General features: G+C 57.5%; 3 protein-coding genes and 1 long non-coding RNA gene across 12 annotated transcripts in view; 2 read left to right on the top strand and 2 right to left on the bottom strand.

Annotated features, from left to right (window-relative positions):
- Window positions 1-12,661, bottom strand: PLEKHG2 (pleckstrin homology and RhoGEF domain containing G2). The gene is given in 20 exon segments (XM_084770141.1): window positions 1-424; window positions 426-1,891; window positions 2,843-3,728; window positions 3,861-4,037; window positions 4,413-4,429; window positions 4,602-4,640; window positions 4,719-4,766; window positions 4,863-4,964; window positions 5,059-5,092; window positions 5,418-5,504; window positions 5,616-5,708; window positions 8,220-8,420; window positions 8,596-8,733; window positions 8,932-9,082; window positions 9,353-9,399; window positions 9,511-9,577; window positions 10,742-10,842; window positions 10,935-11,191; window positions 11,735-11,867; window positions 12,556-12,661. Coding segments are annotated over 19 exon segments (4,086 nt in total). The 5' UTR covers window positions 11,844-11,867; window positions 12,556-12,661; the 3' UTR covers window positions 1-358.
- The window catches only part of LOC311590862 (uncharacterized protein), an 18,827-nt gene continuing 4,026 nt past the window's right edge, over window positions 12,661-27,461 (top strand). For 3 of the 9 annotated variants that reach the window (XR_014776985.1, XR_014776988.1, XR_014776989.1), the window contains exons 1-6: window positions 12,661-12,983; window positions 13,638-13,822; window positions 15,350-15,469; window positions 15,967-16,025; window positions 16,364-16,517; window positions 17,250-17,883. Coding sequence is in view for 1 of the 9 variants with exons in the window: in XM_084770155.1 (XP_084626281.1) it covers window positions 16,939-17,064; window positions 17,848-17,883 (162 nt within the window). In the remaining 8 variants the exon portion in view is untranslated. Of the gene's footprint in view, window positions 12,999-13,637; window positions 13,823-15,349; window positions 15,470-15,966; window positions 16,026-16,363; window positions 16,518-16,548; window positions 17,065-17,249; window positions 17,884-27,461 lie in introns of those variants that run through there. The other 6 variants (XR_014776986.1, XR_014776992.1, XR_014776987.1 and 3 more) reach the window with 6 other exon arrangements.
- On the bottom strand, window positions 17,984-20,693 carry ZFP36 (ZFP36 ring finger protein). Its single transcript, XM_084770148.1, has 2 exons — window positions 20,547-20,693; window positions 17,984-19,742 (listed from the first exon to the last, which is right to left on the bottom strand). The coding sequence occupies exons 1-2, from the start codon at window positions 20,586-20,588 to the stop codon at window positions 18,804-18,806; spliced, it is 981 nt and encodes a 326-aa protein (XP_084626274.1). The 5' UTR covers window positions 20,589-20,693; the 3' UTR covers window positions 17,984-18,803.
- Window positions 23,696-26,977, top strand: LOC311590865. Its single transcript, XR_014776994.1, has 2 exons — window positions 23,696-25,232; window positions 26,946-26,977. It is a non-coding gene; the product is annotated as an uncharacterized lncRNA (long non-coding RNA).

The raw sequence follows: 27,461 nt of genomic DNA on the forward strand, positions 1-27,461 counted from the left end.
GTAGTTCATAAACTTAATTCACAAAATAAACCTGACTTCAGGAAGACCATCTGTGGACACAGATCCCCAGGGCTAGAAAGCTGCAGCTGTATCTGGACCTGTGTCTGGACTCTGGATGTCATAAAGGGCTGGGTGGCACCTGGTGACAGTTCTTGAAGCTCATAAGTCTATTTTTGTTGTTGTTGTTGTTTGTTTTTTCGAGACAGGTTCCGTGTAGCCTTGGCTGTCCTGGACTCGCTTTGTAGACCAGGCTGGCATGGAACTCACAGCAATCCGCCTGCCTCTGCCTCCCGAGTGCTGGGATTAAAGGCGCGCACCACCACCTCCGGCCAGAAGCTTAGAAGTCTAACATCCAGGCTTACAAATGGACAGAGCCATCAGGAAGGCCCTGGGCCCTGGGAAGGTCCACAGGCTCCTCGGTGGGGAGCTGCCAAGAGAGCAGGGTGGTTTAGCCGGACCTGGGCCTTCGCTGGTCGGAGCCGCCCACCACCTCCAACCTGGATACTGACTGTGGTAGCATAGCTAAGCCTCCTGGCTGGCGGGGCTGGGGGCTGGGGCTGAGGCGGTGGCGAAGGTGCCCGTGATGCGGGGGCAGAGGAGGACCAGTGACTGTGGGAGGCTACAGGGCCCTCCCCCACAGGTCCCTGACGCCGTGCCAGGCTCTGGCTGATGTACGAAGCTGCCAGGTACCTCGAGAGGGCAGCTGCACTGGGGCCCAGGAGCTGGCGAGTGGAGAGCGACGGGCTTTGCGGTGGGGTCAAGTCTGAAGACTCTGGCATAGCAACACGAGAGACTACACCTCTTGGTTTGGCTAAGTCTGTGGTGGTCTGAACTGTGGAAGTTACTAGACCTTGAAAATCCTGAGAGAATTCTTGTTCGGTGAAAGGCACGGTTGATGTAACATGGCTGTCTGTTGGGTTCTGTTGGCCCAGTGAGGCTAAGAGTCTGGGAGCTGGTGCGTCTACTACGTGGCTGGCCTCTGGACCCAGAGAATCTGGAGCTTCTTCCTGCTTGGGGAAAGATGGGGGCGCTTCAGCCCTGCTGTCTGTAAGGCCTCGTGGCTGGGACATGGGTATGGCAGCTGGCACCTGAAGGTCCAGGGGCAAAGATTTCAGAGGCCCGCAGCTGTCCAGATGGTTTGCCTGTGCAGGTAGAGGCAAGGCTCCAGGACCCTCAAAGTCTGGGAGGTCAGGTGACAACGGTAGTGGGGCAGTGGCTGGGACCTCATGGTCAGGGCTGCTTGGGTACACTGCTAAGGGGCTGACAGCTCGGCCACCACCAAGAGCAGCAGCCAGGCCCTGATCAACGCTGACATCTCTTTGCTCGCTTCCTGGGACACTGTTTGGGCTCTGGCTGCCCTCAGGGCCTTCTTGCTTGGGCAAAGGGGCGGCGGCTAAGATCGTAACACCAGCACTAGCTTCCGCACTGGGCAACGGCACGGTGTTGGGCATTTGGAGGTCTGTGTGATGCTCTTTCCCAGGGAGGCAGTTGGTGCTGGACTGAACCTGGATTTTCGTGTCGTCTCTATGCTCAGTTGAAGGAGCAGCGACTGTTCGCTGGCTTTGGAGCTGACTCTGATCAGGCGACGTCGAGGCGGCTGGGACCTGGAGGTCTGGAGGATCTTGCTTGGACAGAAGAGATGGAATCTGGCTGTTCGGGAAGTCGGTTTGCTCAGGCAAAGGAACAGGAGGTGGACAGCAGCTACCAGGATGGTCTTGCTTGGGCAAATCTGAAACACTTAGACTCTGGCCGTTCAAGTCGTCTCCTTGCTTAGACAAAGGTGTAGCACCTTGAACCAGAGCAATAGGGCCCAGAGGGACGGACTCCTGGGCACAGTTCAGTGGGAAGGCCAGCTCACATACAAGCACATGTCCAAACGCAGGCAGGGGTGCTGTGTGCAAAGGAAAGAGGGTCAAGGGCTAAAGTTGTAGCTCAGCACTAGAGCCCCTGCCTAGAATCCCCCAGTGAGGGGCTGGGGTGTGGCTCAGCGGTGGAGCCCCTGCCTAGAATCCCCCAGTGAGGGGCTGGGGGCGTGGCTCAGTGGTAGAGACCCTGCCTAGAATCCCCCAGTGAGGGGCTGGGGGCGTGGCTCAGTGGTAGAGACCCTGCCTAGAATCCCCCAGTGAGGGGCTGGGGGCGTGGCTCAGTGGTAGAGACCCTGCCTAGAATCCCCCAGTGAGGGGCTGGGGGCGTGGCTCAGTGGTAGAGCCCCTGCCTAGAATCCCCCAGTGAGGGGCTGGGGGCGTGGCTCAGTGATAGAGCCCCTGCCTAGAATCCCCCAGTGAGGGGCTGGGGGCGTGGCTCAGTGGTAGAGCTCCTGCCTAGAATCCCCCAATGAGGGGCTGGGGGCGTGGCTCAGTGGTAGAGCCCCTGCCTAGAATCCCCCAGTAAGGGGCTGGGGGTGTGGCTCAGTGGTAGAGCCCCTGCCTAGAATCCCCCAGTGAGGGGCTGGGGGTGTGGCTCAGTGGTAGAGCCCCTGCCTAGATCCCCCAGTGAGGGGCTGGGGTGTGGCTCAGTGGTAGAGCCCCTGCCTAGAATCCCCCAGTGAGGGGCTGGGGGTGTGGCTCAGTGGTAGAGCCCCTGCCTAGAATCCCCCAGTGAGGGGCTGGGGGTGTGGCTCAGTGGTAAAGCACCTGTCTAGGGTGTGGTAGAGGCCCTAGCAACAAGGATAGAAAAAGTTTAAGCTGGGCGTGGTGGCACACGCCTTTAATCCCAGCACTCGGGAAGGAGAGGCAGGCAGGTCTGAGTTCGAGGCCAGCCTGGTCTACAAAGTGAGTTCAGGACAGCCAAGGCTACACAGAAGGACCCTATCTCAAAAAACAAAAACAAAAGTTTAAGTCACCTGGTTCGGCCTCTTCCTGGGGTGGGCAGGGGGATGGCTGGGGTTGGGCCAGGACTCGAGGTCGGCGGCGGGGCGCGTTGGTGGACGCCCTCGTCTCGGCTCGCTGCATCTGCTGGATCCGCTCGCTGTAGAGCCGAGCCAGCTCTCGCACCCGGGACGCTGACCGTTCCGAATGTGGCATTGCCGCCTTCTCGCTGGTGCTGCCTCCACTAAGATCAGAGTCCTCCAGGATCAGCAGAGGTTCCGGGAAGCCAGGCCGGGCCAGCTGCCCCTGCTCCAGCGCCTGCCAGGCGCTCCGGATCTCTGAACAAGAACGGTATTCCAGCTCTTCCGGGAATCCTTGGACAAGGGAGGTGCCATCCTGGGTCTGCACAACTGGGAACGGCACGCCTTCTGTGCCTTCTTCCTCCTTCCCGTCCCTGCTTTCTGAGGGCGGCTCGCTCAGTCTTCCTGGCTTACTCCCAGCCAACACTTCCCTCCTGGTGGCTAGAGGTTGAGCTGGCTCCGGCAGGGGTCCAGGGAGCCAGGAGCCATGGGGGAAGGAGTGCGTGCTGGCCAAGCTGGGAATGTCGGACACACTGGACACGGGTGAAAGGCAGGGTATCTCAAAAACGCCAGGAATGTCAGCGAGACCGGGAAGGCAGGGAGCCTCTGGGATCTCTGGAAGGCTGGGCATGTGGAGAATTTCAGCTGTGCCCGGACCTTCCAGCCCCTCTAAGACGTGGAGCGGAGAAGGCTCTCGCTCATCCATCTCCTGCTCTTCCTCATCCTCCTCCTCCTCCTCGGAAGACTCTCGGCTGGGCAAGACTCCGAACAATGGGAGGGGTTCACCTTCGACCGGCCCCCTGGAGTCTCTGGGGAGCTTGGGGATGTCGTGGGTGGCTGGCTGTAGGGGGTACACAAAGGAAGCCAAGCTTTCAGTGGGGGATGGATGAGTGGGCCGACCTGGACTGCGGTCTCTCTCTGCCTGACCACGGCCAGTGCTTCGAGGGTTGCTGTGAAGGCAGTTCCGGCTCACCCCAGGGTCCCTGAGGCCTCTCTGGTTCAGCAGTTCTAGAATCTCCTCAGTGATGGAAGTCCCTGACGGGTCCAGTGTGGGAGGCCCAGCATCCTCCAGGTCTTCAGGTGGGGCGGAAGCAGGCGCGGGTGGCTGCAAGCTGGACGGGGCACAGAGCTCTCCTTCACTGCCGGCATGCTGCGAGAAGAGGGAGAGAAGAGACAGGAGTGCTCTGTGCCCCACACTCCCCCGGGAAGTCATGAGCCCCACCCCTACCCTCTTAACTTTTGAGTCAGGGTAAAATGTGGTTCTGGGATGGAATTTGGGGACTCCTGAATACTTGACACTCTACCACTGTTATTCCCCTGAAAACACACACACACACTTTTTTCCTTTTTGGAGACAGGGTTTCTCTGTGTAGCCTTGGCGGTCCTGGACTCGCTCTGTAGACCAGGCTGGCCTCAAGCTCACAGAGATCCTCCTGCCTCTGTCTCCTGAGTGCTGGGATTATTACAGGCATGCGCCACCACCGCCCGGCTCAGGTGCCAGACTTTGACCCAGGGCATCTCTTACCTTGACTTGAGGCTTCTCTGGGGATGGAGAAGTCAAGAAAAGAATAAAGCAAGACATAGGAGGAAATTATTATTTCCTGTAACCGATCAGACATTTCTTTCCTCCCTTCCCATCACCCCCCCTTACCCACCCCTCAACATTCCTGGAAATTGACAAGGACAGACTGACAGACACGGACCAGTCACTAACCATTCTGGGGGAAAACGACGTAAGTTTCCTTTGCGGGCTCTGGGGGAAGAATACAGGATGTCAGGAGGCCAGGCCACTGGATCCCTGGGTCCCCCCCTTCAAGTGGCCAATACTCACCAGACTGCCTGCGGCCACGGCGACTGCCAGAAAGTCTTGGAGATGGCGCTGCGGGGAAGAGATGGTCAGGAGTCCAGCGTGAGACCAGCCCTTCAGGCTTGGGGGGAGGGCTGCGGACTCAAACCCACATTCTACCTCAGTTACCTGGGTTTCTCCTGCCAGGGGTGAAACTTCGAGCGTCTCGCGGTCTGGGAGAGTCCAGTGGGGATGTTGGGGGTTCTGGGATAGGTTTGCTTTTTGGAGTACCTGTGGAGGAAGAGTTGGGGGGGACAAAGCGTCTACTTTCTTGGAAGCGTCTCCTCTCTTGGCATAGGACCACAGCCCTGGCCCCTGGACTCACAGTGCAGGCTGTTTTCCAGAAGGACTTGCTTTGCCTGAAAGACAGGGAGACAGAGAGGGATGGAGGGATGGCGTTGGGAGGGCAGACGCTGAGCAACAGCCATCCCCAGGAACAAACGGGTGCTTCTCACATGTCAGGCTGATGCCAGCCAATCCCTCACCACAGCCCTACAAGGTAGGGGACTGTCCCTCCAGGTGAGGATATAGAAGGCCAGCGACTCCCTGCCCGAGGGCACAGAACAGGAGGTGGCTGGATCTGCATGCGCATGCGGGCTTGGCCATTAGACAGTATGAGTGCCCCGCCCACACTACTGGGGTCCAGCACTCCCACGGCCACTTGGTGATGGGCAGGTCCATTACCTTGGCAGGGATGGAAGCTGGGTGGTTCTCAAAGAAGAGGCGCTGGAGACAGTGAATCCACAACTGTTTCTCTTCTTGGTTTTTGGCCTGGGGGGAGGGGAGGGTAAGGTAGGGAGAGGGTCGGGGATCTGGGTTCTGCAGGGTGCTGGGGGTGGGGGTGGTAGGGGTGGGGCTCAGCCCAGCCCACCCTCTGCGTACCTGGAGCAGGTGCCTGTGCTTAGGGATGGTCAGATCTGACACCTTGAATCCTAAGGGGTCTCGAGGCATCTCGCTCACACTCAAGTTACAACACTGAGGGGGAGGGCAGAGAGGGTGGGGTGCTGAGAGCCTCCTGGCTCCAGACACCCTTCAGAAAATGCTAGGGTTCTGACCTCCTAGAAAGAGGCTCCCCACAGGCTGCTTAGCCGCTTGTCCTGCCAGTCTGGGCTCTGCCCACTCACTCCCTTACCAGGCTCCTCTCTAAGTGCATGAAGTGTATTCCTGCCTCTTCCCGACCATTTACGTATTTGTTTTTTTCCAGACAGGGTTTCTCTGTGTAGCCCTGGCTATTCTGGACTTGCTTTGTAGACCAGGCTGGCCTCGAACTCAAGGAGAAGCGCCTGCCCCTGCGTCCCCGAGTGCTGGGATTAAAGGCGTGCGCCACAGTACCCTCCACACTCCCACATTTTTAAATGATGCTCAATTCTACCCTCCAGGTATTCTCACTGGATACCTCTGTGGTCAATGGCATTTTGTGTCATCCCCCCCCCCCAAGACAGAGTTTCTCTGTGTAGCGCTGGCTGTCCTGGAAATAGCTCTGTAGACCAGGCTGGCCTCAAACTCAAAGAGGTCTGCTTGCCGTGAGTGCTGGGATTAAAGGTGTGCACTATCATGTCTGGCTACCCTTTTTTCTTTTTCTTTCTTTTCTTTTCTTTTTTTTTTTTTTTTTGAGCTGGTATCTCACATAGCCTAAGTTGGCCTCAGTGACCTTGGAGTAGAGGATGACAACCCTGAATCCCCAGCCTGTTGTCCACACACATGATGGAATACATGGTTTTCTTCATATGAGGCAAATGTGCTCTACTAAGCACATCACTAGCCCAGGGCTCATCCTTTTTCTTTTTCTTTTTTTTTTTTTTGAGCCCTAGTTATACTGGATTTGCTTTGTAGACCAGGCTAGCCTCAAATGCACAGAGATCTACCTGCCTCGGGCCTCCCCAATAGACTCCTCCATTTTTTTTTTTTTAATTCAAGAAAAATGCTGGCAAAATATGATGGCACATGAGGTAATCCTCATGCTTGGGAGTCTGAGGCAGGAGCAGTAAAGCAAGTTTGAAGTCAGCAGAGCCTACACAGCAAGTTCCAGGCAGCTAGATTATAAACTGGACAGAGGGTTTAGTGAGGGACAGAAGTGTGTGCCAACCTCAAGACCCAAGTTCAATGCCCAGATTCCACAGGTGGCAGGACAGAACTGAACTGGGAGAGCTACCTCCCCCACAGCACCGCCTCCCCACACATACAAGCAAAATAATGTGGCTGGGCGTGGTGGCGCACGCCTTTAATCCCAGCACTCAGGAGGCAGAGGCAGGTGGATCGCTGTGAGTTCGAGGCAAGCCTGGTCTACAAAGTGAGTCCAGGACAGCCAAGGCTACACAGAGAAACCCTGTCTCGAAAAACAAAAACAAACAAACAAACAAAGGGCTGGAGAGATGGCTCAGCAATTGAGAGCACTGGCTGCTCTTCCAGAGGTCCTGAGATCAATTCCCAGCAACCACATGGTGGCTCACAACCGTCTATAATGTGATCTGATGCTCTCCTTAGGCCTGCAGGTGTGCATGCATGCATGCAGAACTCTGTATACATAATAATAAATAAATCTTTCAAAAAAACAAAACAACAAAAAAACCCAAAAAATAAATAAAAATAAAAAAGAAAAGAAAAAGAAATAAATTAAAAAAAAATTGTGAGCACTACCACATGGCTCAATGTGCCCTCTATTCTGGAAGGCCAACTCGCTGCCTTTGCTTTCCATCTAAACATCCTCTCACCTTTACTCCCAGCACTTGGGAGGCGGATGTAGGCGGGTATCTGTGACTTCCAGGCCACTGTATAGCGAGATCATGTCTCAAAAACAAACTGCACATGCTCCTGAAAGCCAGGGGCTTTGGATCCTGTGGAGCTGCAGTTCAGGTGTTTCTGAGCAGCCTGGTATGAATGCTGGGCTTAAATCTGGACCCTTTGTAAGAACCATCTCTGCAGCCCAAGAAACTTTACTTACTTGCGTACAGGGGAGTGTAAACACCACCAAGTACCAGCGGAGGCCAGAGGGCAGCTCTGTGGCATCTTTACTCACTGGGCCACGAAGCTACCTGCTAAGTTCACTGTTGCTTTTTTTTGTTTGTGTTGCGTTTTGAGACAGGGTCTGGCTCACTCTGTAGCCCTGGCTAGCCTAGAACCCTCAGAGATCGGCCTGCCTCTGCTGCCATTTGTTTTGGAAATAGGGTCTATGTAACCTACACTGGCCTTGAGCCCCCTTGTAGGTCTGGCTGACCTTGCTGCAGTTCCTTGACTGCTTGATGTTTAGGTGTGAGTCTAGCCTTTAGTGTTGGACACAGAGTTTCATCAAGTTGCCCAGACGGGTCTTGAACTTTCTCTGTAGCCCAGGCTAGCCTTGAACCTTTGATCCTCCTGTCTCAGGAGGACCCTCGTTTCATGTCACTGGGCCAGTCTGTCCCCTAACACACCCTTCGGTTATTCAAGTGACTATATATTGAAGGTCTATTGGTTGTGACAGTCTGACGCAGACCCCCACCCCATACTCACAAAGATGTGGCCCTTGTAGGTGTACTCAGGCCCCCGACGCTTGGCGACAAGCAGCATCCGGGAGAACAGGAAGAGCAGGCGCTCGCCCCCACGCAGCCGGGGGCCTCCCCCGCCGCCCCCGCGGAAGGTGCCTTCCAGCACCAGCTCTCCAAAGGCACTGAGCTCCGGGCCAGTCCAGCCACCCAGCCGCCGCTGCACTTCCTGCCAGGACCACACCAGGCACAGAGATGGGGGGGCCCAGGTTGGCGGCACACCACACATACAGGTCAGAACAGAGGTGTTAGTGACAGGGACGCGCTGAACGTCGTGCACGCCCCTCCCCCACCCCCCCAAGATCCATCCCCAGGGTGGTTGGCCCAGCCCACCCCGGGGCCACCTGCAGGCGCGCTGCGTGCTCTTGCTTGCGTTTCATGTCATTGATGTACCAGGCCACTGCAGTCATGGACACGATAGCTTCCTCCACCACTTCTCGACCGCCAGTGTCTGGGCCCTCTGCCCAGTGCTTGCCCAGTTCCTGCCCGGCATCCAGCAGGGCACACAGGGTGGAAGAGAAGAAGGAAGGAGAAAAAAAAAAAAGAAAATAAGAGTGACAGGAGGTAGAGTAACACGAAGGAGAGGGAGGGGCTGGAGCACAGAGAATCCGGGAAACCAGGGGTTGAGCCCCCTCCACAAGCCAAGGCCCTAGGCGGGGGCGTGGGGGACCCCAGCTGACCTGCAGCAGGAGATGGTACTTGAGGATGCGCTGAACAGGCTTCAACAAGAAGCTCTGAAGAGGCAGGGAGTGACGGAGCTGGGCCTGACGCTCCTGCAGCCACAGAGTGGCTGGTGGGGACAGCGACAGCTCTCGGAGCAGGGCCAGGGAGCTTGATGGGGTGGGGGGGGCGGGGGAGACACAGGCACAGATCAGTGGTGGCTGGTGCTCCAGCAGGTGAGGCTGGGTGGAGCTGGCTAGTGGCCAGGGTCCCGGAAGGTCAGGGCAGGGCAGGTAAGGTGGTCAGTTGACTACTGAGGTCTGTGGCAGGGGCCCCCTCTGGGCTCTGGGTGGGTTGGTGGGTTGGAGGGTTGGAGGGTAGTGGCTGGGATTAGCTCATGGGAACAGCCTGGCGCCAATCAGAGACTCCCTCCTGCCTCACCTCGGGTAGTTCATGCAGTACAAAGTGTAGATGTCAAAATCCTCGCTCTGCGGAGACACGGGAGGGAGTCAGCACTGCCAAGCTTTCCCGAGGCCCCCCATGACCCTCAGCCCAGCCCAGCTGTTCCCTAACCTCCTCGGAGGCCGGTTCCTACTCACCCTTTGCAGGAAGCACTCCGCGATGCCCCCTGCAGTGCTGCAGCCCTCCAAGTCCTCCAGGAGCTCACTGTGGGGAGGGGGGGAAGGTAAAGGACTTGCTCACCCACCTCCTCAGCCCAGAGAGATCAACAGAGAGTGACAAGGAGCCTCGGGCCGGCGAATGAGAAAAGCATGTCCCCTCTCAATTCTGTCTTTGCATAACTTTCATTCTAAAAGCCCTGTCACAGCTGGCACATCCTGACCTAGGGAGTGACACCGCAGCCCTGGGAAAGGGGGTGTTGGGAATCCCCAAACAGATGATCTTAAAATTCTGTTGTAAGCTGGGGGGGGGGGTATAAGCTGAGGGGGGGACTAGCCTGTAGACTCAGCTACTTGGGAGGCAAGGATGGAGGGTGCATAGTTCAAGGCCAGTGTGGACTGCTTAGCGAAGACTCTTGTCTCAAGATAAACGAGAAGAGAGAGAAAAGCTTAGGACCCAGCTCACTGATACAGAGCTTGCCCACTGTTTCCAAGGTCCAAGGTTCAAGCTCCATCTTTAAAAAAAAAAAAAAGGCTCTTACAAGCCAGGCACGATGCGCCCACCTGTAATCTAACCCCTCAGGAGGCTGAGGCAGGAAGATCTCAATTCTGAGGCCAGCTCAGAGCCCATACTGTCACACACGCTGGGAGACCTTATTTCAAAAATCGGAGACCAGCTGGGGTGTGGTGGCGCATGCCTCTAATTCCAGCACTTGGGAGGTGGAGGCAGGGAGACTGAGTTAAGGCTGTCTTTGTCTACCTAGCAAGTTCTAAGCTAGCCTAGTTCCTCCAGAACCTGTTTACGCTAAATAATATAACCAACCACAAGGCTGCTCTTGTGATTCTAAGCTGTCGTATCTGCGCCCCGGGCACCCTCGTCACTAGGGGGAGCAGCCAGAGTGTCCTAGGGCCCAGGGGAACTTGAGCGGTCAATCTGGGAAAGTCTTGGGCACTCACGCCCTATACAACTCTTAGAACCCAGGCCTGACTCAGGTGTGAGAAAGTTAACTTAGCGCATGGCGTCTCTGTGGCTGTGTCCTTCCCCACTGTGCCCACCCTGCTCAGGCAAGTGCCACCACACCTCACAAGCGCCAGCCTTCACAGGGCCACGAAGAGGCAGTCAGGTTAGTGTCAGAACGCAGCCCCTCCCCGCTGTCACTGCAGCCACGCCCCTTTAGATTTCCTTAACCACCCCTCTGCCCCCCGCCCCCACCTGCTAAACTCATAGATGTCCTCAATGTTGGCAAATAGTGTGGCCACTTGCTCCATGTTCAGGCCCAGGGCCCTGCCATCCGTCAGAGGGCCCAGGTAGTCCTGAAAGAAAGACAAAGGGTTACAGAGGCCAAGGGCCAGGGGCCCGGCCTCCCCTCCCCTCCCTCCTGTCTTCAGGTGCCTGCCCACCTCACCTCCACGATGCTGCGAAGGTCCCGGACGTACGCCCGCTCTGTTTCCACGATCTCCCTGGCCACTCGCTCCAGCCTTGAGGGTTTCACTGACCCCTGGATTCCCACAGGTGACAGGTGCAGGCGTATGGGGGGCTCGGGCAGGGGTTCTGGCCCGGAGGCTGAGCAGGCTGGAGATGGGTCCCCCTCAGAGCCCACGGTACTCAAGGAGGTGGAGCTGCCAGAAGCCCTCAGGGAAGTCATGGTGGGGCCTGCAGGGGCTGCTAAAGCAGGGAGCAAGTGGTCAGGGCTCCCCCAGTTCCCATAGGTCTCTCCTCCACTACCCTAACTTGTCCGGTCCAACCCTGTACCTATCAGGGTCCGTCCCCTTCGGGCTTTAACTCACCTCCTCCGTCAACCACAACTATCATTTATGACTCTGTCCAGCCGATCTTGTGGCTCCCATAAGCATAACCCCCTTTCCGTTCAAGTCCAAACTCTTCAGCTCCACTGGGGCCCCCATCTGACGCAACCAATGCAGATCCCTTGACCTGCGTCCCTTTCCACACGCATCTCTTTTAACAGCCCCACCCCCTCACACTCAACTTTGTCCAACTACTTAAAGGTGCAGATGTGGACCTTTGCACACACTGTCCCCTGTGTGCAGAAGACTTCTCTGCGTCCAACTCCTCTGTGTCACAGGGCTGGGCTGGTTTGGCCATGGTGCTGCTGGCAGCACCGGGCCAGCCACAGGAGGGATGCTCAGTGTCCCCTCCGAAGGAAGGGACAATTGCCCACAGGCTCCACCTGTCCGGGCTGCTCACCTGTCGGAGTACCACTCACAGCCGCGCAGTCGCAAACTTCACCTTGGTGGCCACACCCGAGCCTAAGGCTGGGTTTGGACAGGCTGAGTCCCCGGGCTCCCTCAGGCATGGCTGAGTGGGCACAACCCCGGACCTACAAAGAGACCCACTTCTTTGGCAACTGTTCTTCGATGGCCTTGCAGCCGCTCCTAACTCTCAGATAAGGGGATGAAGTTGATCTAAATCCAAGGCGGTAGTGGGGGGGTGGGGGTGGGGCGCCCAGGGAGATAGAAAGTGACAGAAAGAAGTGGGCCGAGAAGACAAGCTAAAGATGGAAAGGTTGAGACAAAGAGAAAAGACGGCAAAAGTGCCCGAGTCTGCAAGTCCCATCTGTCTAAGGGGGTGGGGGTGGGGTGGCCCTCCCTCCTTCCCTCCCCCAGGCTCAGGGATCCTGGGAACTCTCAGACTCCGGCTGAAGCTGAGGGCGAGGGGCAGGGCTGGGAAAAACCGTGGGCGGGAGAGGCCGCGGGGTCCCAGGGGAGGGCGGAGGCTGGGGGACCGGATGCCAGGGTCCTGCAGACGGCTCCTTACCCCGCCCAGGACTGTTGCGCTGGGGCGCTGGCCCCGAGCCCTTCACCCAGCTCCAGCCGGTTTCCCTCGGCGCCCCAACCGCGGTCCCCACCTCCTTGAGCGTCTTCTCCCCGCTCCTCGCCGCCCCCCGAGCTCCCCGATTCCCGCCGGCGCCTCCGCTACCCCCCTCGCCGGCACGCCCCCTCATTGTTCCGCTTCGGCGCCGCCCCCTCTTCCCCCCCCCCAACCCCCGGCCCCTCGCCTCCCCTCACCTCCCCGGGAGCCACAGGCCCTGGGGGTCGGGAGTCCTGCGCGTCCGCAAAGTAACGCGCGGTCCCCGGGGGGAGCTCACAGCCCGCACTCAGCGTCGTGGACTTGGGGGACCTGGGAATCCAGAATCCGGGCAAGAGTTAGGATCCAGAGTCCGAAAAGTCTCGGTGTTTTAAGTGGAAGATGCCGCAACCTCCCCCCTCCTCCTCCACTCGAGCCTCTCTGGAGGGGGCGCTGGGGACCCAAATTCCCGAGTCTTCTTAGGTAGGGCTGTTGTGTTGTAGCGGGGACCGGGATCCCGGAGTTTTCCAGAACCCGAGGAGGCAAGAGATGAAGTCACCTCCGGGAGGGACCCGCAAGGAACTCGAAAAAACTCCTCGGTCTCCCGGGAAGTGATGATGGATGCTGCAGCCCTAAGTCGTGGCGCGAGGTCCTGTCCCCCCAGGTGGCTCCTGGACACGGGGGCGGGGGGACGGCGGGGGGCTGGGGGGGAGCGGAGGTCTTGGCCTCAAAGGAGTTGGGACCTCATGGGGATGCGCGGCCACGGGTTCCACCGGTCCTCGCAGCCCGGTGCGGGACGGGCCTCCATCCTCGGGAGCTGACGTCCAGGGGCCCGCGGCTCCTCGGAGATGGGGACCAGAGGTTTCCCCCCGACCCGGCGCGCGAACCGGGACTCGCGGGTCTCTTAGGACGCAGAGATCCCGGACGCCCGGGTCCGACACTCTCTGGCTGTCTCGGGCTCCCGGGATGGGTGGGTGGCCCCCCGGGGCTCTGGGGGCGGCGACGCGGCGACGGCGCCGCATCTGGGGCGGGGAGAAGTCGGGTCCCAGATGTGGGGCGGGGGGCGGCCGCCCGCCCGAGCTCACATCCTGTTCCCGCCCGCTGGGGGGGAGGGGCCGCCTTCCGGCACGCCCTCCCGCAAAGGGTTAACCGCCTCCCGCCCCCCCTCCTCCCTCCTCTTGCCCTCCCTCCCTCCCTCCCTCCACTCCCGCTCCTTACTCTGAATATTCGAAGGAGGCGGGCTCCACGGCCGGGCACCGCCCACATTCCAGGCCCCCACGGGAGGAACTTTTGCCTTTTACAGCATGGGGGACCCCGCGAGGCGTGAGAATCCGGAACAGTTTCAGGCTCTCCTTCCTTATTGGTCGGCTTTCTCATTTGCATATTCATCAACTGGGCGGGGCTGCGTCCCAAAGTGGCGGGGCTACCACAACTGACTGAAGGACTCTGCGGCGCGAGGGTGCGGCCGGAGCTCCAGTGGCGCAATCGGTTAGCGCGCGGTACTTATATGTCAGTGCAAGCGTAGGCGATGCCGAGGTTGTGAGTTCGATCCTCACCTGGAGCACTTCTTTTTCTTTTTCCTCTCCCTCCACTTTTCTCTCCCCACCTCCGCTTCAGCTCCTTTTTGGTGTTCTCTCGGTCAGTTTTAGGCGTCTTCACATTTTATGAACAGACAAACCGATTTCCCTTGTTTTGAGCCAGAATCGCACCGTGTAACTCTCTGGCTGTCCTGGAACTCGCTCTGCACACCAGGCTGGCCTCGACCTCACAGAGATCCGCCTGCCCCTGCCTCCCGAGTGCTGGCTTTAAAGGCGTGCGTCACCACCGCCCAGAACCTACACAACTTGTAAAGAATGAACGTTTCCTTGTAATTTTTTTTTTTTTCCACTGCTTGGTTTGGAACAGTCCCGAAGGTACGGTTTTCATTCCGGTCGCCAGAGGGCAGTATCGCCTCTCATTAGATGGCCTGGGCCTCCAGTGGCCTCTAAATCTCACGTCCTAGGCATAGATGGATGGCACATTAGTTAGAGCAGGCTCGCCTCCTTTTGTATATTTCTCTACATGAGGTTTATGAATCGCTGCTTCTTCTTCTTCTTCTTCTTCTTCTTCTTCTTCTTCTTCTTCTTCTTCTTCTTCTTCTTCTTCTTCTTCTCTTCCTCCTCCTCCTCCTCCTCCTCCTCCTCCTCCTCCTCCTCCTCCTCCTCCTCCTCCTCCTTTCTTCTTCTTCACGTCAACACAAGACTGAACACTCACTAGGTACTGTTTTTCCTGTCCCCGAAGACTGGACATTTTACCAAAAATTGCTAAAAATCTTCGAATTAAGTATATTAAAAATAGCCGGGCGTGGTGGCGCACGCCCTTAATCCCAGCACTCGGGAGGCAGAGGCAGGTGGATCGCTGTGAGTTCGAGGCCAGCCTGGACTACAAAGCGAGTCCAGGACAGCCAAGGCTACACAGAGAAACCCTGTCTCGAAAAACCAAACGGGGGAAAAATGGACTCTGACTCTGTTACCCGGACTGGCCTCAAACTCCTGCCTCGGTCACCATCTTGGAGTGTGAGTGTATCTTTAGATTAGGTGGGGAGATAAATATGGAGCCATTAGAGTAGAAGTTGATGTAGATTGTCATAGTCGTCAGGGATGGCTTTTATCTCACGTGCATGGGCGTTTTGCCCTCACGTCTCTGCACCACACGCATATCTGGTACCCGGGGAGACGGGAGGAGGGTGTTAGGGTGTTAGATCCTCTGGAAGCAGAGTGACAAAGGGTTGTGACCCTTGTGGTGTAGGGCCTCCACCCAGTTCCTGTTAGAGAAGCCGGTGTCCTTTTTTTTTTTTTTTCCGAGACAGGGTCTCTCTGTGTAGACCTAGCTGTCCTGTACTCACTTTGTAGACCAGGCTGGCCTCGAACTCACAGCGATCCGCCTGCCTCTGCCTCCCGAGTGCTGGGATGAAAGGCGCATGCGCCACCACTGCCCGGCTAGCCTGTGTTCTTAACTGCTTCTCCATCTCGCCAGCCCCAGGGAAGATCTTATAACAGACACCTGGAGGAGAGGAGCGAGCCGTGGGCCATGCATGGGAACAGCCTCTCCACGCCTGAAGATGAGCGTGTTGGTGCAGCAGGTCAGGAGCAAAAGGTGAGGGTGTGGGTGGGTGGGTGGCGGGGCAGGCTGCTGCTGAGCTGTGGATTTTGGACTCTGACCCCTTGTTATTGAACTCTGGTGTTCAGATGCTTCCCTGTCCCTGGTCTCCCAAGGGAAAGCAGCCAAGTGCAGTGGGGGGGGGGGGGGGGGGAGAGAGAGAGGGTGGGGGGGAGGGAAGCAAAGCAAGATGGGCTGTGGTTGAGAGGTTTCCTGGAGGCTGAGGAGAGTGGCAGGTGTGGGTGTTATCTCCAGAGTGTGTCTGACAAACGGGCTGGTGTTTTTGTTTTTGTTTTCCCCCCAAGACAGGGTTTCTCTGTGTAGCCCTGGATGTCCTGGACTCGCTTTGTAGACCAGGCTGGCCTCCAACTCACAGGGATCCGCCTGCCTCTCTGCCTCCCGAGTGCTGGAATTAAAGGCGTGTGCGCCACCACGCCTGGCTGGTGTTGTATTCCTTTTAAAAATATTTGGGTTTTTTTGTTTGTTTTTGCCAGGCAGTGGCGGCACACACCTTTAATCCCAGCACTTGGCACGCAGGGGCAGGCGGATTGCCGTGAGTTCGAAGCCAGCTTGGTGTACAAAGTGGGTCCAGGGCAGCCAGGACTACACAGAGAGACCCTGTCTGAATAAATACATATATTTGTTTCTATTTTCTGCATATGAGTGCCTTCCCTGCACATATATAAGTGCACACTGCAAGCATGCCTAGTGCCCAGGAAGCCAGGACAGGGATGGTGTGTGTGTGTGTGTGTGTGTGTGTAGAACAAGATACTGTTTTTTTTTTTTAAATGTTGTTCTTGGAGGGTTCGGGGTGGGTGGACGGGTCAGGGCCAGGGCCGGTGGCCTGTGTCCTTCTTCCTTCTAGTGTCCATCTGTCTGTCTTCCTGGCAGTGTGCGGCACAGCTAACCATCCTTCTGTCCCCCTCCGCGACGCCTCTGGGTCCCTGAGTCTCCCTCTCCCAACCCTGTTCTCCATAGCAGGGCCCGAGCCCTCTTCTCGCCAGGAAGGCAGTTAAGTTTCCTTGACTCCCGGGAAGACCCAAAGGTCAGTAGAATGGAGTGAAGGACAGGCAGGGCTCGGAGTGAGGGCGAGAGCGAGGTCCAGGGCACAGTGTGGGGAGGGAAAGACAAAGGAAAGGAGAGAGGTGGTTAAGGGGGGGGAAGCAGAGAACCCAGTAGGGGGAAGGAGACTGAGGGAGCCCCGGCTCAAAAAAAAAAAAAAAAAAAACAAACGGAACGGAAGTCCTAGGGGTTGGGAGACCGAGGCCAAATAAGGGGGTGGGAGGAGCTGGTGGGGTGGAGGGAGAAGAACAGGGGAGGAATGAGAGGGAGGAGGGAGGAAGCGGAGGACAGAGAAGAGGGGCGGGGCCCTGACGCGAGCAGCTTCCGGGCGCGGCCCGGCCGCGGGCGCCGACCCTTTTTCCTTGTATGGTCGGAGCCCGAGCCCGACGGACCGAGCTCCGGAAATGCCCGATCGCGGTTCGGGCCCGAGGTGCCTGGGGTCGGCCCATGCTGCAAGGCCGCTGGTCTTCCGGTGTCTGCACCCCGCGCCCCCAAGTAGCCAAGCAAGGGTCGGGAGCCTGAGATTCCTGGTCGGTGAAGCCCCCCGCACCCCGTCCCTGCCCCTGCCCCTGCCCCAATCCGGAAGGGCGCGCCTGTCTATAAATCCTAAACATTCGTTGAGTTTGAAGCAGGGGGATTGCCAAGAGTTTACAGGCAGCTCGGGGTTTCAGATGGAAATCCAGTCTCCCCCGTCTTCTTCCCCGACCCTCCGCAGGGAAGACCCGTACCGAGGCTGGGGAGAGGGCTCCCCTGGGAAAGGGCGCTTGCTGTCAAGCCCGGAAGCCCTAGTTCGATCCCGGGGCCCGCCTTGTGGAAGAGACTGGCTCCTGACCTCCACATTACGTGTTAAAAAATTAAATTGAATTAAATTTAAAAAGCCAGGCATGGTGGCTTGCGCCTGTTATCTCAGCATTTCACAGGCTGGGGCAGGAGATTGCCGAGAGTTTTAAGGCCAGCTTGAGCTACGGCTGACTTGGTTTCCAAAATTATAAAGTAGTAAGTCCTCTGTCAACAACTGGGGGTCCGCAGACCCAACCCCAACCCCACCCCCTAAGCCCGGCTCTCTAGGCGGGGTGCACGGTCTCCTAGGACCCAGCTTCAGGGTGACCCTTGCCCCTGGCCACCCGGGCTCGCGTTCCAGCACATTCCGTCCTCGCCGCCCCGCCCTCCTCCCTTGGCCCCGTGGGGACGGAAACATCCCTGCCCGAGCTGGGTCAAGAGCCGGAGGGACAGGACCCGAGCGCCCTCCACATCAGGAGAACGAGCTCTCCTGGTTCCTACTGGATGACCTCATCTCGCCACGCCCCCCTCAGGTGAAGAACCGGGCTGGTCACGTCACTTCCTGCCAGGTAAGCGCTGCCAGGCGGCAGGACTCCCGGGAAAGGTCTGGGAGGTCAGTTTACCCACCGTTCACATGGCTGTAGGCTGCGAAAGAAGCCAACTTCCATCTCAGTTCACACTCAAGATTTTATTTAAAAATTCCAAAAAGACCCACAAAAATAGATTGTACGATAGCAATATATTACTTAATATATTATAGAATACTTAATACAGCGTTCATTTCAACATTACAAAAAGATAAAACGAAGTAGACGACCCAATATATATAAATACTATAAAATCTTATTACAATAAATAAAGTCGTCATAAATAAAGGGCCCACTGGCTGGGGCAGAAGGGGTTTGGCAATGGCTTTGGCTGTTTGCTTTGGGAGGGAAATTTGAGCACCAGGATTCTCCCTCAGGAGAGGCTTTCACCACCAGACATTGAACCTTGGGTGGGTGGGTGGGGGGTTTGAGTAAAAACTGGGACGAGGTTGTGGGAGCCAGCTCTTCACAGCACTTAAGATTCCAGGAGACCAGAGTTGGGGGGGGGGGGAGGCTGGTGCACACCTGTAACCCCAGAATTTGGGAAGCTAAGGCAGATTATCTTGAGTTCAAGGCCAGCCCGGGGTACAGAATAAACCCCTATCTCAAGAACAACCAAAGACCTGGGCTTGGAAGACCGACAGTCAACTGTCCCCTCAAAACAAGCGCGCTACACCTTAGGTACCCCTAGGAACCTGATTCACCCAAACACTGAATTGGCAAACTAGGGAGGGGCCCGCCCCAGCCCAGCAGCACCAGAGGAGTGGGTTAATGCGTTCTGGAACGTCCGAAGGAGGTAACATACTAACTTTAGGAGTTTCCCCCCCCTAAGGTCCCCATAGCAACAAGCAGTCCCTCCCCCTTTGAGATCTAGGCCGATCCACAACTGGGTTAGGCACCTGTCACTCAGAGACAGAGATGCGATTGAAGATGGGAAGACGCTTTGGGGGCACCGTGGGCTGGGGAGGCCCAAACACCCCGGCCTCAAACACGGGTGAGTCTGACCCACCCAGGCTGCTGCTGCCGCTGCTGGCGTAATCATCAGGATCGGATCCCAGAGAGTGTGCGGATGGGCTCCGAGCCAGACCACCCAAGGGCCCCCAGATGGTGCTAGGGGTAGTAGACCTTCGGCAGGAGGGGCAGCAGGCTGGGGTAGGGTCTCTTCGAGTCACAGGGGTCCCGGGGGCAGCAGAGAAGGCAGAAGGGGAAAGTGGAAGGTCCCCGGTTGGGGGTGGGGAAGTGGAGGGCGAAAAGGAACAGTTAGACAGGGAAGGGCCGGGGAGGGCTGCGGGTGGCGGGGAGGCCCTGCGACCCGAGGGCAGGCCTGAGAAACTGATGCTTTGTCGGAGCACATGGGGCTGGCCGGGGGCAGCCAGGTCCTCGTTGGGGCTGTGGATGAAGTGGCAGCGAGAGCCGTAGGGACAGCGGCCCTGGAGGTAGAACTTGTGGCAGAGTTCCGTTTTGTACTTGGGGTGGCGATTGGCCTGGCGCAGCTCACCCAGGCCGTGGGCGAACTGACACTTGGCCCCGTAGCGACAGCGCCCGCTCTCAGAGTAGGTCCGACAGAGCTCGGTCTTGTATCGAGAGGAGGTGGTGGGCGTTGCGGTGGGCGAAGTAGGTGAGGGTGACAGCTCAGGGCCCGGGCGGGGAGCCAAGGGTGCGAATCCAGGGGGTGGGGGTACCCAGCCACAGCTTCGGCCCTCCACCAGGCTGGTGGAGCGGCCCGTCAGGCGAGAGGTGACCCCCGATGGGATGGAGTCAGAGTTTATGTTCCAAAGTCCCGAGGAGGACTCGGTTCCTCCGTGGTCGGATGACAGGTCAGGGCTCAGCGACAGGAGGCTCTGTCAAGGAGGAATAAGGTTCGGTTAGGCCAACCAGAAAAGGTAAGGTGACCATGCCCCGCCCCAGTTGTAAAAACACTTCACGAGCTTGCCATTCCGGTTTGTGGGTTTCTCGGGGCCGGGAGCCCCACCCGGCTCACACAAACTCCTGGTGGGGGGGGGCAGGGGCCGGGGGTAGAAGAAACCTGGTTATTGGAGATCTGAGTGTTTCCACACGACTCAAAACTAATCCAGAAAGATCTAGGAAGCCCCGTATCCATCTCCCCCCCCCCCCCGCCCCGGTCCCCGACATATCGAGAGGGGGAACCCCCAAACCAAAGCACACCTCTGTTCCCCAGTTTGGGGCCTCTAGACCTCCCCGGATATGACCGCCCATCGGGCGCTCTAGTTTCACAACTTGGAGGAGCCGGCCAAAGCCGACCCGGGAGGCCAGATCTCTCTAGAAGTCCGACCGAGTCAAGTCTCCCTCGACCCTACACACTCGATGGGGCGTCACACCGCGCCGTGGTCCCCCGAAGGGACCAGACAGGTGTGCGGTTGCTTCCGCCCCACGCGAGTGACAGCAGTGTGCCCCGCTTTCTGTCCCCAGGGGCCCGTGGGTACGTGGGCCGGGGCGCGGGGCGCTCGCGCTCGCTCTCTCTCTTACACACACACACACACACACACACACACACACACACACACTCACTCACTCACTCACACACACTTCCAGCCAGTCAGGGCTGGTCTGAGAAGGAAGGCGGGCATTCCGAGCCTAAGATTGGGGCGTCGGGGACCCGGGGGTGCCGTCTAATCAGCACTCACCTCGTAGATGGCAGAGAGGTCCATGGTGGCGCGAAAGGCCATGGAGAAACGAGACCGACTGTCGGGTCGCAGAGATCAGGCTGTGTCCCCGCAGCAAGAGCGTTCGCCTTTTATAGGACAGCCTTGGGGCGGCCTTGGGGCGTGGCTAAGGGAGCTTCCCGGACGCGCCCCCGCGGCGGTAGCCCGGCCGGCCTAGTACTAGGCCCCTTCCGCCCATCTGCTGGTTGGTTAGCATGCAGAATGCGCCTGGGCTTGGCTGGCGGACAGCCCCGGCCCCTCTCGGGCGGTGGCGGTGGCTGTGTATGACTGCCCGGCGGTGATGGGAGCCGGGCGTCTGAGTAGTTTTCAAAGGTTGAAGGCAGTTGAGGGGGTGGGGAGGGGAGGGACAGGTGACAAGGGCGTGTGTGTGTGTGTGTGTGTGTGTGTGTGTGTGTGTGTGTCAGACGGAGGCGGGGAGAGACAAGCTGGAAGAGACAGAGATGGCTGGAAGCCGAGAGAAAAACAAAGAGACACAGTGAGAGACATACACAAGCCAGGCCCACTGGTTTAGTACTGTAATTCCAGCCACTAGCTGAGGCAGGAGACTGGGTAAATTCAAGGTCTGGCTGGACTATACAGTAAGTTAGTTCTAGGGCAGCCTGGGTAACTTAGTGAGACCCTTGTCAAAGTAAAAAGGTGGTGGGGCAAGCCTTTATGTAATCCCAGCACTCGGGAGGCAGAGGCAGGCGGATCTCTGTAAGTTCGAGGCCAGCCTGGTCTACTGAGAGAGTTCCAGGACAGCCAGGGCTACACACAGAGAGACCAGAAAAATCAAAACCAACCAACAACAACAGAAAACCAAGACAGTGGCGTATGGCTGGGATCCTCGCATTCAGAGGTGGAGGAGATGGGGTCCGGTGTTCGATGCCAGGCTCAGGCGATTGATCGATCTATCGATTGGGTCCCAGGTTCTATTTCTAGAGAGAGAAACCACTAAGGTGGGGGAGGAGGCAGTGCCAGAGTGAGCACTTGGTAGGGAGCTGGGAGACAGACTTAGGTAAGGAAGCAGGTTACAGAAAGAAGGGAAGGTGAAATAAAAGCTAAAACCAGCCTGTAATCCCAGCACTCGGGAGGCAGAGGCAGGCGGGTCGCTGTGAGTTCGAGGCCAGCCTGGTCTACAAAGCAAGTCCAGGACAGCCAAGGCTACACAGAGAGACCCTGTCTCAAAAAACCAAAATCCGAACCAAACCAAACCAAACAAAAATGAAAACCCTGAAACCTCTGGGCCCAGAACCTGTTTAAGACACAGTTGGCCCAGGAAGGAGTACCCCAGCCCTCTGCCTCTCTGAAGCTCAGAAGCGCCCGCCCTTCCAACACCCAGGACTGGAAGGCAGGAGGGGCCCCTTCAACTAAGCTGCACTTTAAATTATTAAGGGACTTCACTTCCCAAAACTCAGAAAGGTTGGAATAGCTTGTGCCTTTTATTTGGATGGAAAACTCGCCACTACTGGGGAGGTGGGGGGAAATAAGTAAAAAGGGCCACCTTTACCATTAGTGGGTCTCTGGTAAGGCAAGCCGTCTTTAATTGTTCTCCACGGGATCTGTACAGTTTTTTTTGTTTTTCAGCCAGGGCTCCTGGCTGGTCTAGAACTCGCGGATTCTGCCCCCGCCCTCACCACCCAAGCAGTGTTAGGAATACAAGCATGGCCGCCACACCCCTAGTCAAAAAGTGTTATTTCAAGGACATCGCCGGTGAAGACGTGTGTTTGTGTAGGGGAGTTATCATTGCCAGGAGTGTAATTACAATGCTGGGAAGTTCTTGCCCGGTGCGTTGCGCACTTGGACTGAGGTGTGGGAGATTCTGCCAGGCTTCTCCTCACTGGCTTGCCTCATCCGAGCAGGGGGTGTGTAGGGGGGGGGAATCCCTGGTGCGGCGCTTTCTGGGGCCTAGGGGCCTTCCTGGGCTGGTCCCGTGAGCTGGGCGGGCCCGGAGGCTGCTGTGGCACGGTTGCGGTCTCCCGCTCGCCTGTGACTCACTCGCTTAGGGCGGGGGAGGGGGGCTTCCTGGAAGCTGTGACGAGGGCGCCCTGGGTTCCTCTCCTGTAACCAGGGATTCAGTCTGTTGTAAACAGTCTCGAGGACAACGGGCAAAGAAGGGAAGGAGGCGCCCCCCCCCCAACAACCCCGGCCCTGAAAAAAAAAAAAAGAAAAAAAAACTTTCCTCCCGCCCAGTTTACAAATCCCTGAGCCAGGCAATTTTTTGGACCAAGCGCAGAAAGCAAGCGAGGGGTTGGGTGGGGCATGCCGGGGTTTTCGGGGGCCAGCTAGGACTGGATCCTGGGGGAGTAATTCCAGTTTCGATTCCCTGGAGAACTGGGAGCTTTTGGCCATCCCTGACTCAGCCTGGCCCCCCTCCTCTATCTGCTGAGTCACTGGGACTAAAGCCCGGCCGCCTGGGTCTCCGCTGCCTTCCAAAGGATGCTGGGGTGAGGAGAGGGGTGCTAAGCATGACCCCTCGGGAAAATCAAGACTTCAAGACGTCGTTAATCTGGACTAGGAGGCCAAGTGCTCAGCCCTTTTTCCTGCCCCGCATGCAGGTGCCTTGGCCCTCAACCCCTGCTCCCTTAACCTGTCCTGGGGTCCAGACGCACAGATTACCTCCTTCAGAACCAGGAGTCCGGGCCCCACTTATTCTCCCCTAGACTCGCGGCCCTCGTCCCTCAGACCTGGGGTTCCAACCAAGTGTCAATCCCCACCCCGACCCCGAGATCCAGGCTCCAGCCCCCTGTCCTCTGGACCTAGGAGTCCGGGGTACTATCCAGCCCCCCCCCTCGGCCTCTCACCCCCACCCCATAAACGCCCTAATCCCAGGAGGAAGTTCATGGCCCGACTCCTCCTTGCTCCCCACGTAGCCAGCGGGGAAAATCCGCGGCGCAGACAGTGGCCGGGAATCCCCTCTGGAATGACGGGTTGGGAGAGGGGGGGGGGATGGCCAGGGTCCCCACCGGGTCCGCAGCCACGTCCCGCGCGCGCAGGGCAAGGCAGGGCAGGGCTGGGGGTTGGTGTGGGGGGCTGGGGTAGCGAAAAGGGGCGGAAACCAGAGAAGCTAAAAATATAGCAGAGCACTTCCGGCCTCGGGGAGGAGGGGTGGCGGCGGCGGGGGAGGTGAACTCAGAGCTGAGTTTCCAGAAAAACAAGCAGGGACGGGAAACACGGGGGTGTGAGAGCCGGTGGGCGGGCTGGGGCCGGTGTACACGCGGCACGTGTGCCCGTCCTGATTGTGGTCTAGGCGGGGTGTTGCCGACTGACAGTGTTGCCACCTGTAGCATGCCGACCGGATCGGCATGTGGTTGAGGGGGGGGGCAGTCCCAAAGCTCCTAGGTATGTAGTTGGGGACACACGGGTGCGGGGGACGCGCCTGTGACCCGCGTTTGGGGGTCCCCCATAGGACAGAGTCCAGTAAATAAACGTGAAGCCACCTGTCCGCGCCTCTGACTGCTACTCCGCGCGTGCTGCCAGGGGCTGCGTGGGAACTGTCACTCCCACCCCACCGCCACCCACCTGTGTGTGGAACTGAGCCACCGTGGGGTCTGGGGGTGACTAAGTGCGCTGCCATTTACTAGCAGGTGCCTGGGTGACGGGGTTGTGCACACAGGACCATGAAGTTGAGCGTGTGGGCTGTGGCTCACGCCGCGCCGTTGTGCCACCGTGTGTAGGAATAGTGTCCGTGGGCCTGTGTCCTTGTTTGTGGCTGTCCTGGAGGTTGCCCGTTGCTGACAGTGTTGTGTGGACATAGTTCCTCTGTGGATCAGTCACAAGGCAGTGAAACCAGTGAACTTTGGTGCGTGACGTAGCGGCGGGCGGGCGGGCGGGCGCGTGATGGGGCGAGCTGCCTGTGTTGCGCTCGCGTGGCCTGCCTCTGTGGGCCCAACAGACGTGCGCACACCCGCACCTAGATGCTGAGTGTCGCAGCCGATCTTATCTCTTACCCGGCGAACGAGGCTGCTCTGCCACAGGGCTGAGTCAGCCTGCGATGGGCAAAGTCTTGATGGGGCGAGAGATAGCGGGCTAAGTGGTGGTTACAGGGCTGGGTAGTCTCGTGTTAGACGGCTGCTCTAGTGTTTGTGGTGCTTGTTCATGGAGCGGGGGCGGCGGGGGAGACTGCCAGTGTGCTGATCCTCTGCTGGGTGTGAGGCATGTGTTTTATGATTTAAAAAAATAAAGTAGAATGAGAAATAAGATACCAAGAAATAAGATGTCAGGCAACAGATTACATCAAGTTTATTAAGTGAGCGTCGGGAGGGAAGGGGTATGGGGGTGTAGGAATGGGAGAGGGAGGGGCGAGGTGGGTCTGTCCTTTTATATAGCCTTGGGCAGGGCCACAACCCCATGGCAGGTAGGCAATGACATCACAGGTAGGCAGAATCCTAACAGTATGCCCACAGTAGTTTTGTTTTGTAGATTTATTTATTTATTATGTATACAGTGCTCTGCCTGTATATACAGTCACAGGCCAGAAGAGGGCGCCAGATCTCACTATAGATGGTTGTGAGCCACCATGTGGTTGCTGGGAACTGAACTCAGGACCTCTGGGAGAGCAGCCAGTGCTCTTAACCTCTGAGCCATCGCTCCAGCCCTGATTTTATTTGTTCAAGACAGGGTCTCTCTGTGTATCCTTGGCTGTCCTGGATTCGGTTTGTAGACCAGGCTGGCCTCGAACTCACAGAGATCTGCCTGCCTCTGCCTCCCGAGTGCTGGGATTAAGGATGTGTACCACCACGCCACGCTAGGTTTCCGCCTCCCCCCCCCAGCCTGTTGATAATATGAAGCAAGCTGACCTAGAACTCGCAGCAACCCCCCTACTCCTGCCTCTCAGGTGCTGAGATCACAGGCATGCGCCATTTTGGCTGGCTCTGTGGTTTTTCATTTCAAGCACTCTTTCTTGGTGTAGGGTTTTGCACAGACCTCAGCAAGGCCCTTCCTGCTCCATCCAGGCTCCCCTCCTCCCCCCCCCCCCAACGTTACCCAGGCCCCTTCACCCTTCCTGACAGAGGTCCGTGCTCTGCGGATCCCTCACTTTTGCTGGAGGGACCCAGAAGACCAGACTCTTTCTCTTTTAAATCTGCCGTCACCTAACCTGCCGTCTGCCTAACAAGGTTTGACAAGTCAGCTTATTTTTTTGCCCAGGCTGATCTCAAACCATCCTCCTGCCTCAGGCTCTCAAACACTAATATTAGGAGTGTAGGGCCACCAAACACCTATTTAAAATGTGTGTGGTAGGTCAGAGGACAACTTACATGAGTCAGCTCTCTTCTTCCATATGCATGCCTCAGGGACTGGACTTAGGTCACCTGGCTTGGTAGCAAGTGTGGTCACCTACTGAGCCACCTCAATGGCCCAGACACCCATCTCCTTTTCTCTCTGGAGGCAGGATCTCACTATGTAGCCGTCTGATCTTGCATTGGTCCAGCCGTATGCTGGAATTACAGGCTTATGTCCCAGGTTACACTCTGCTCATCTCTAGGGATCTTCAGCTCAAAAAAGCTGCCTTTTTGTTTGTTTTTGCTGAGACAAGGCTTCTTTGCGGCTATCCTGACTTGACTTTGTAGGGGAGACCCACCTCTGCCTCTCACAGTGCTGGGATTACAGGCCTGCGCTGCCACACCTGGCTGCTGCCATAGTCTTTGAATGACTGTAACTTGGTGTCCATCTTCTATAGTATGGGCTTGCGGAAAACACACCTGTTACCCCATGGTCCGCTGTCACCCGGAGCGTGGTTTTAAGTAGGTAGGCCTTGTGTCTTGGGCGCCACGCCTCCCTGCATGTGGTATGCTGACATCTCCCTGTAGGGCCAGCTGTGCCAGTCTGGTACCAGATTGCCATGTCCCAGCCAATATATGGTGGGCCCCGGGCTGGAGACTGCCGTGGTCACCTGCAACAGGGAGCTCGTGTTCTCAGTTGTATGCAAGATCACCAATTTCCTGAACCGTTTCTAGAAACAAAGGACCAGGTGACCAGCTTGCCACACCACCCTGGGATACAGTTCCAGTTTCTAGTCATATGGAGTGTAGGTGTTGTTGAAGGCTGAGCTTTTTTCTTTTGGTTGAGATGAAGTCTTACTATGGAGCTCAGGGTGGTTTTGAATTTGCAGTTTTCTTGCCTCTGTCTGGAGACATCAAAGTATTTTGTAAGTGTAGCTAAAGCCCAGAGTGGTGCAGCCCTGTAATCCTAGGCGTTGGGAGCCTAAAGCGGGAGGGTCCCAAGTTCAAGACCAGCTTGGGCTTATTACATAATGAGACCCTACATCAAAAAGAAAGCCAGCCCAGCGTGGGCGCACGCTTTTAATCCCAGCCCTCGGGAGGCAGAGGCAGGTGGATCACTGTGAGTTCAAGGCCAACCTGGTCTACAGAGTAAGTCCAGGACAGCCAAGGCTACACAGAAAGAGCCTGTCTCGGGATGGGACAGGGCAGGGGGCAGACCCACAGAAACAAAACCATTAGGCTCACAATTGGTGACTTTAGGTAAGGACTTCTACCCAGCGACCTGGGAAGTTGAAAACATGGGTGGAGCGCAGGCTTTGCTTCGCAGCAGGCACTGAGGGCAGGCAGGGAGGGGGTGCCTGGTGGTGTGCACACTCTTCTTTTGATGGCTTTCCAGCTTCTCCAGCGTGGGGCAAATCGGAGACCCCCACGCGCAGACACTTTTGCAGACACAAGGTCCAGTCCATGAGGCCACTGGTTGGGGCATGGGAACCAGGGCACAGAGGTTCTGGGTGGGGCACTTCCCTAACCAGTCTGTTAGCCTAGCCTTTCACACAGACAGCTGGCCACGGTTGGCAGTTCCATGTAGCACTTGTCCAGGCCTGTGGGCTGCGGCTGAGCTTCCCAAAGTCCTTGGCAAAGTGGGGTGCTTATGGGGCCCTCCCTCCTCCCCTGG

Source organism: Acomys minous (genome assembly GCF_964271855.1).
Source record: "Acomys minous genome assembly, chromosome: 20".
NCBI lineage: Eukaryota > Metazoa > Chordata > Mammalia > Rodentia > Muridae > Acomys > Acomys minous.

What these genes read in the sequence shown, in the direction of transcription:
- ZFP36 (XM_084770148.1), bottom strand. Translation starts at nt 20,588, where the DNA reads ATGGCCTTTCGCGCCACCATGGACCTCTCTGCCATCTACGAG. An exon ending in ACCTCTCTGCCATCTACGAG is followed by an intron (nt 19,743 to 20,546) that starts GTGAGTGCTGAT and finishes CCTCCTTGACAG; the next exon opens with AGCCTCCTGTCGCTGAGCCC.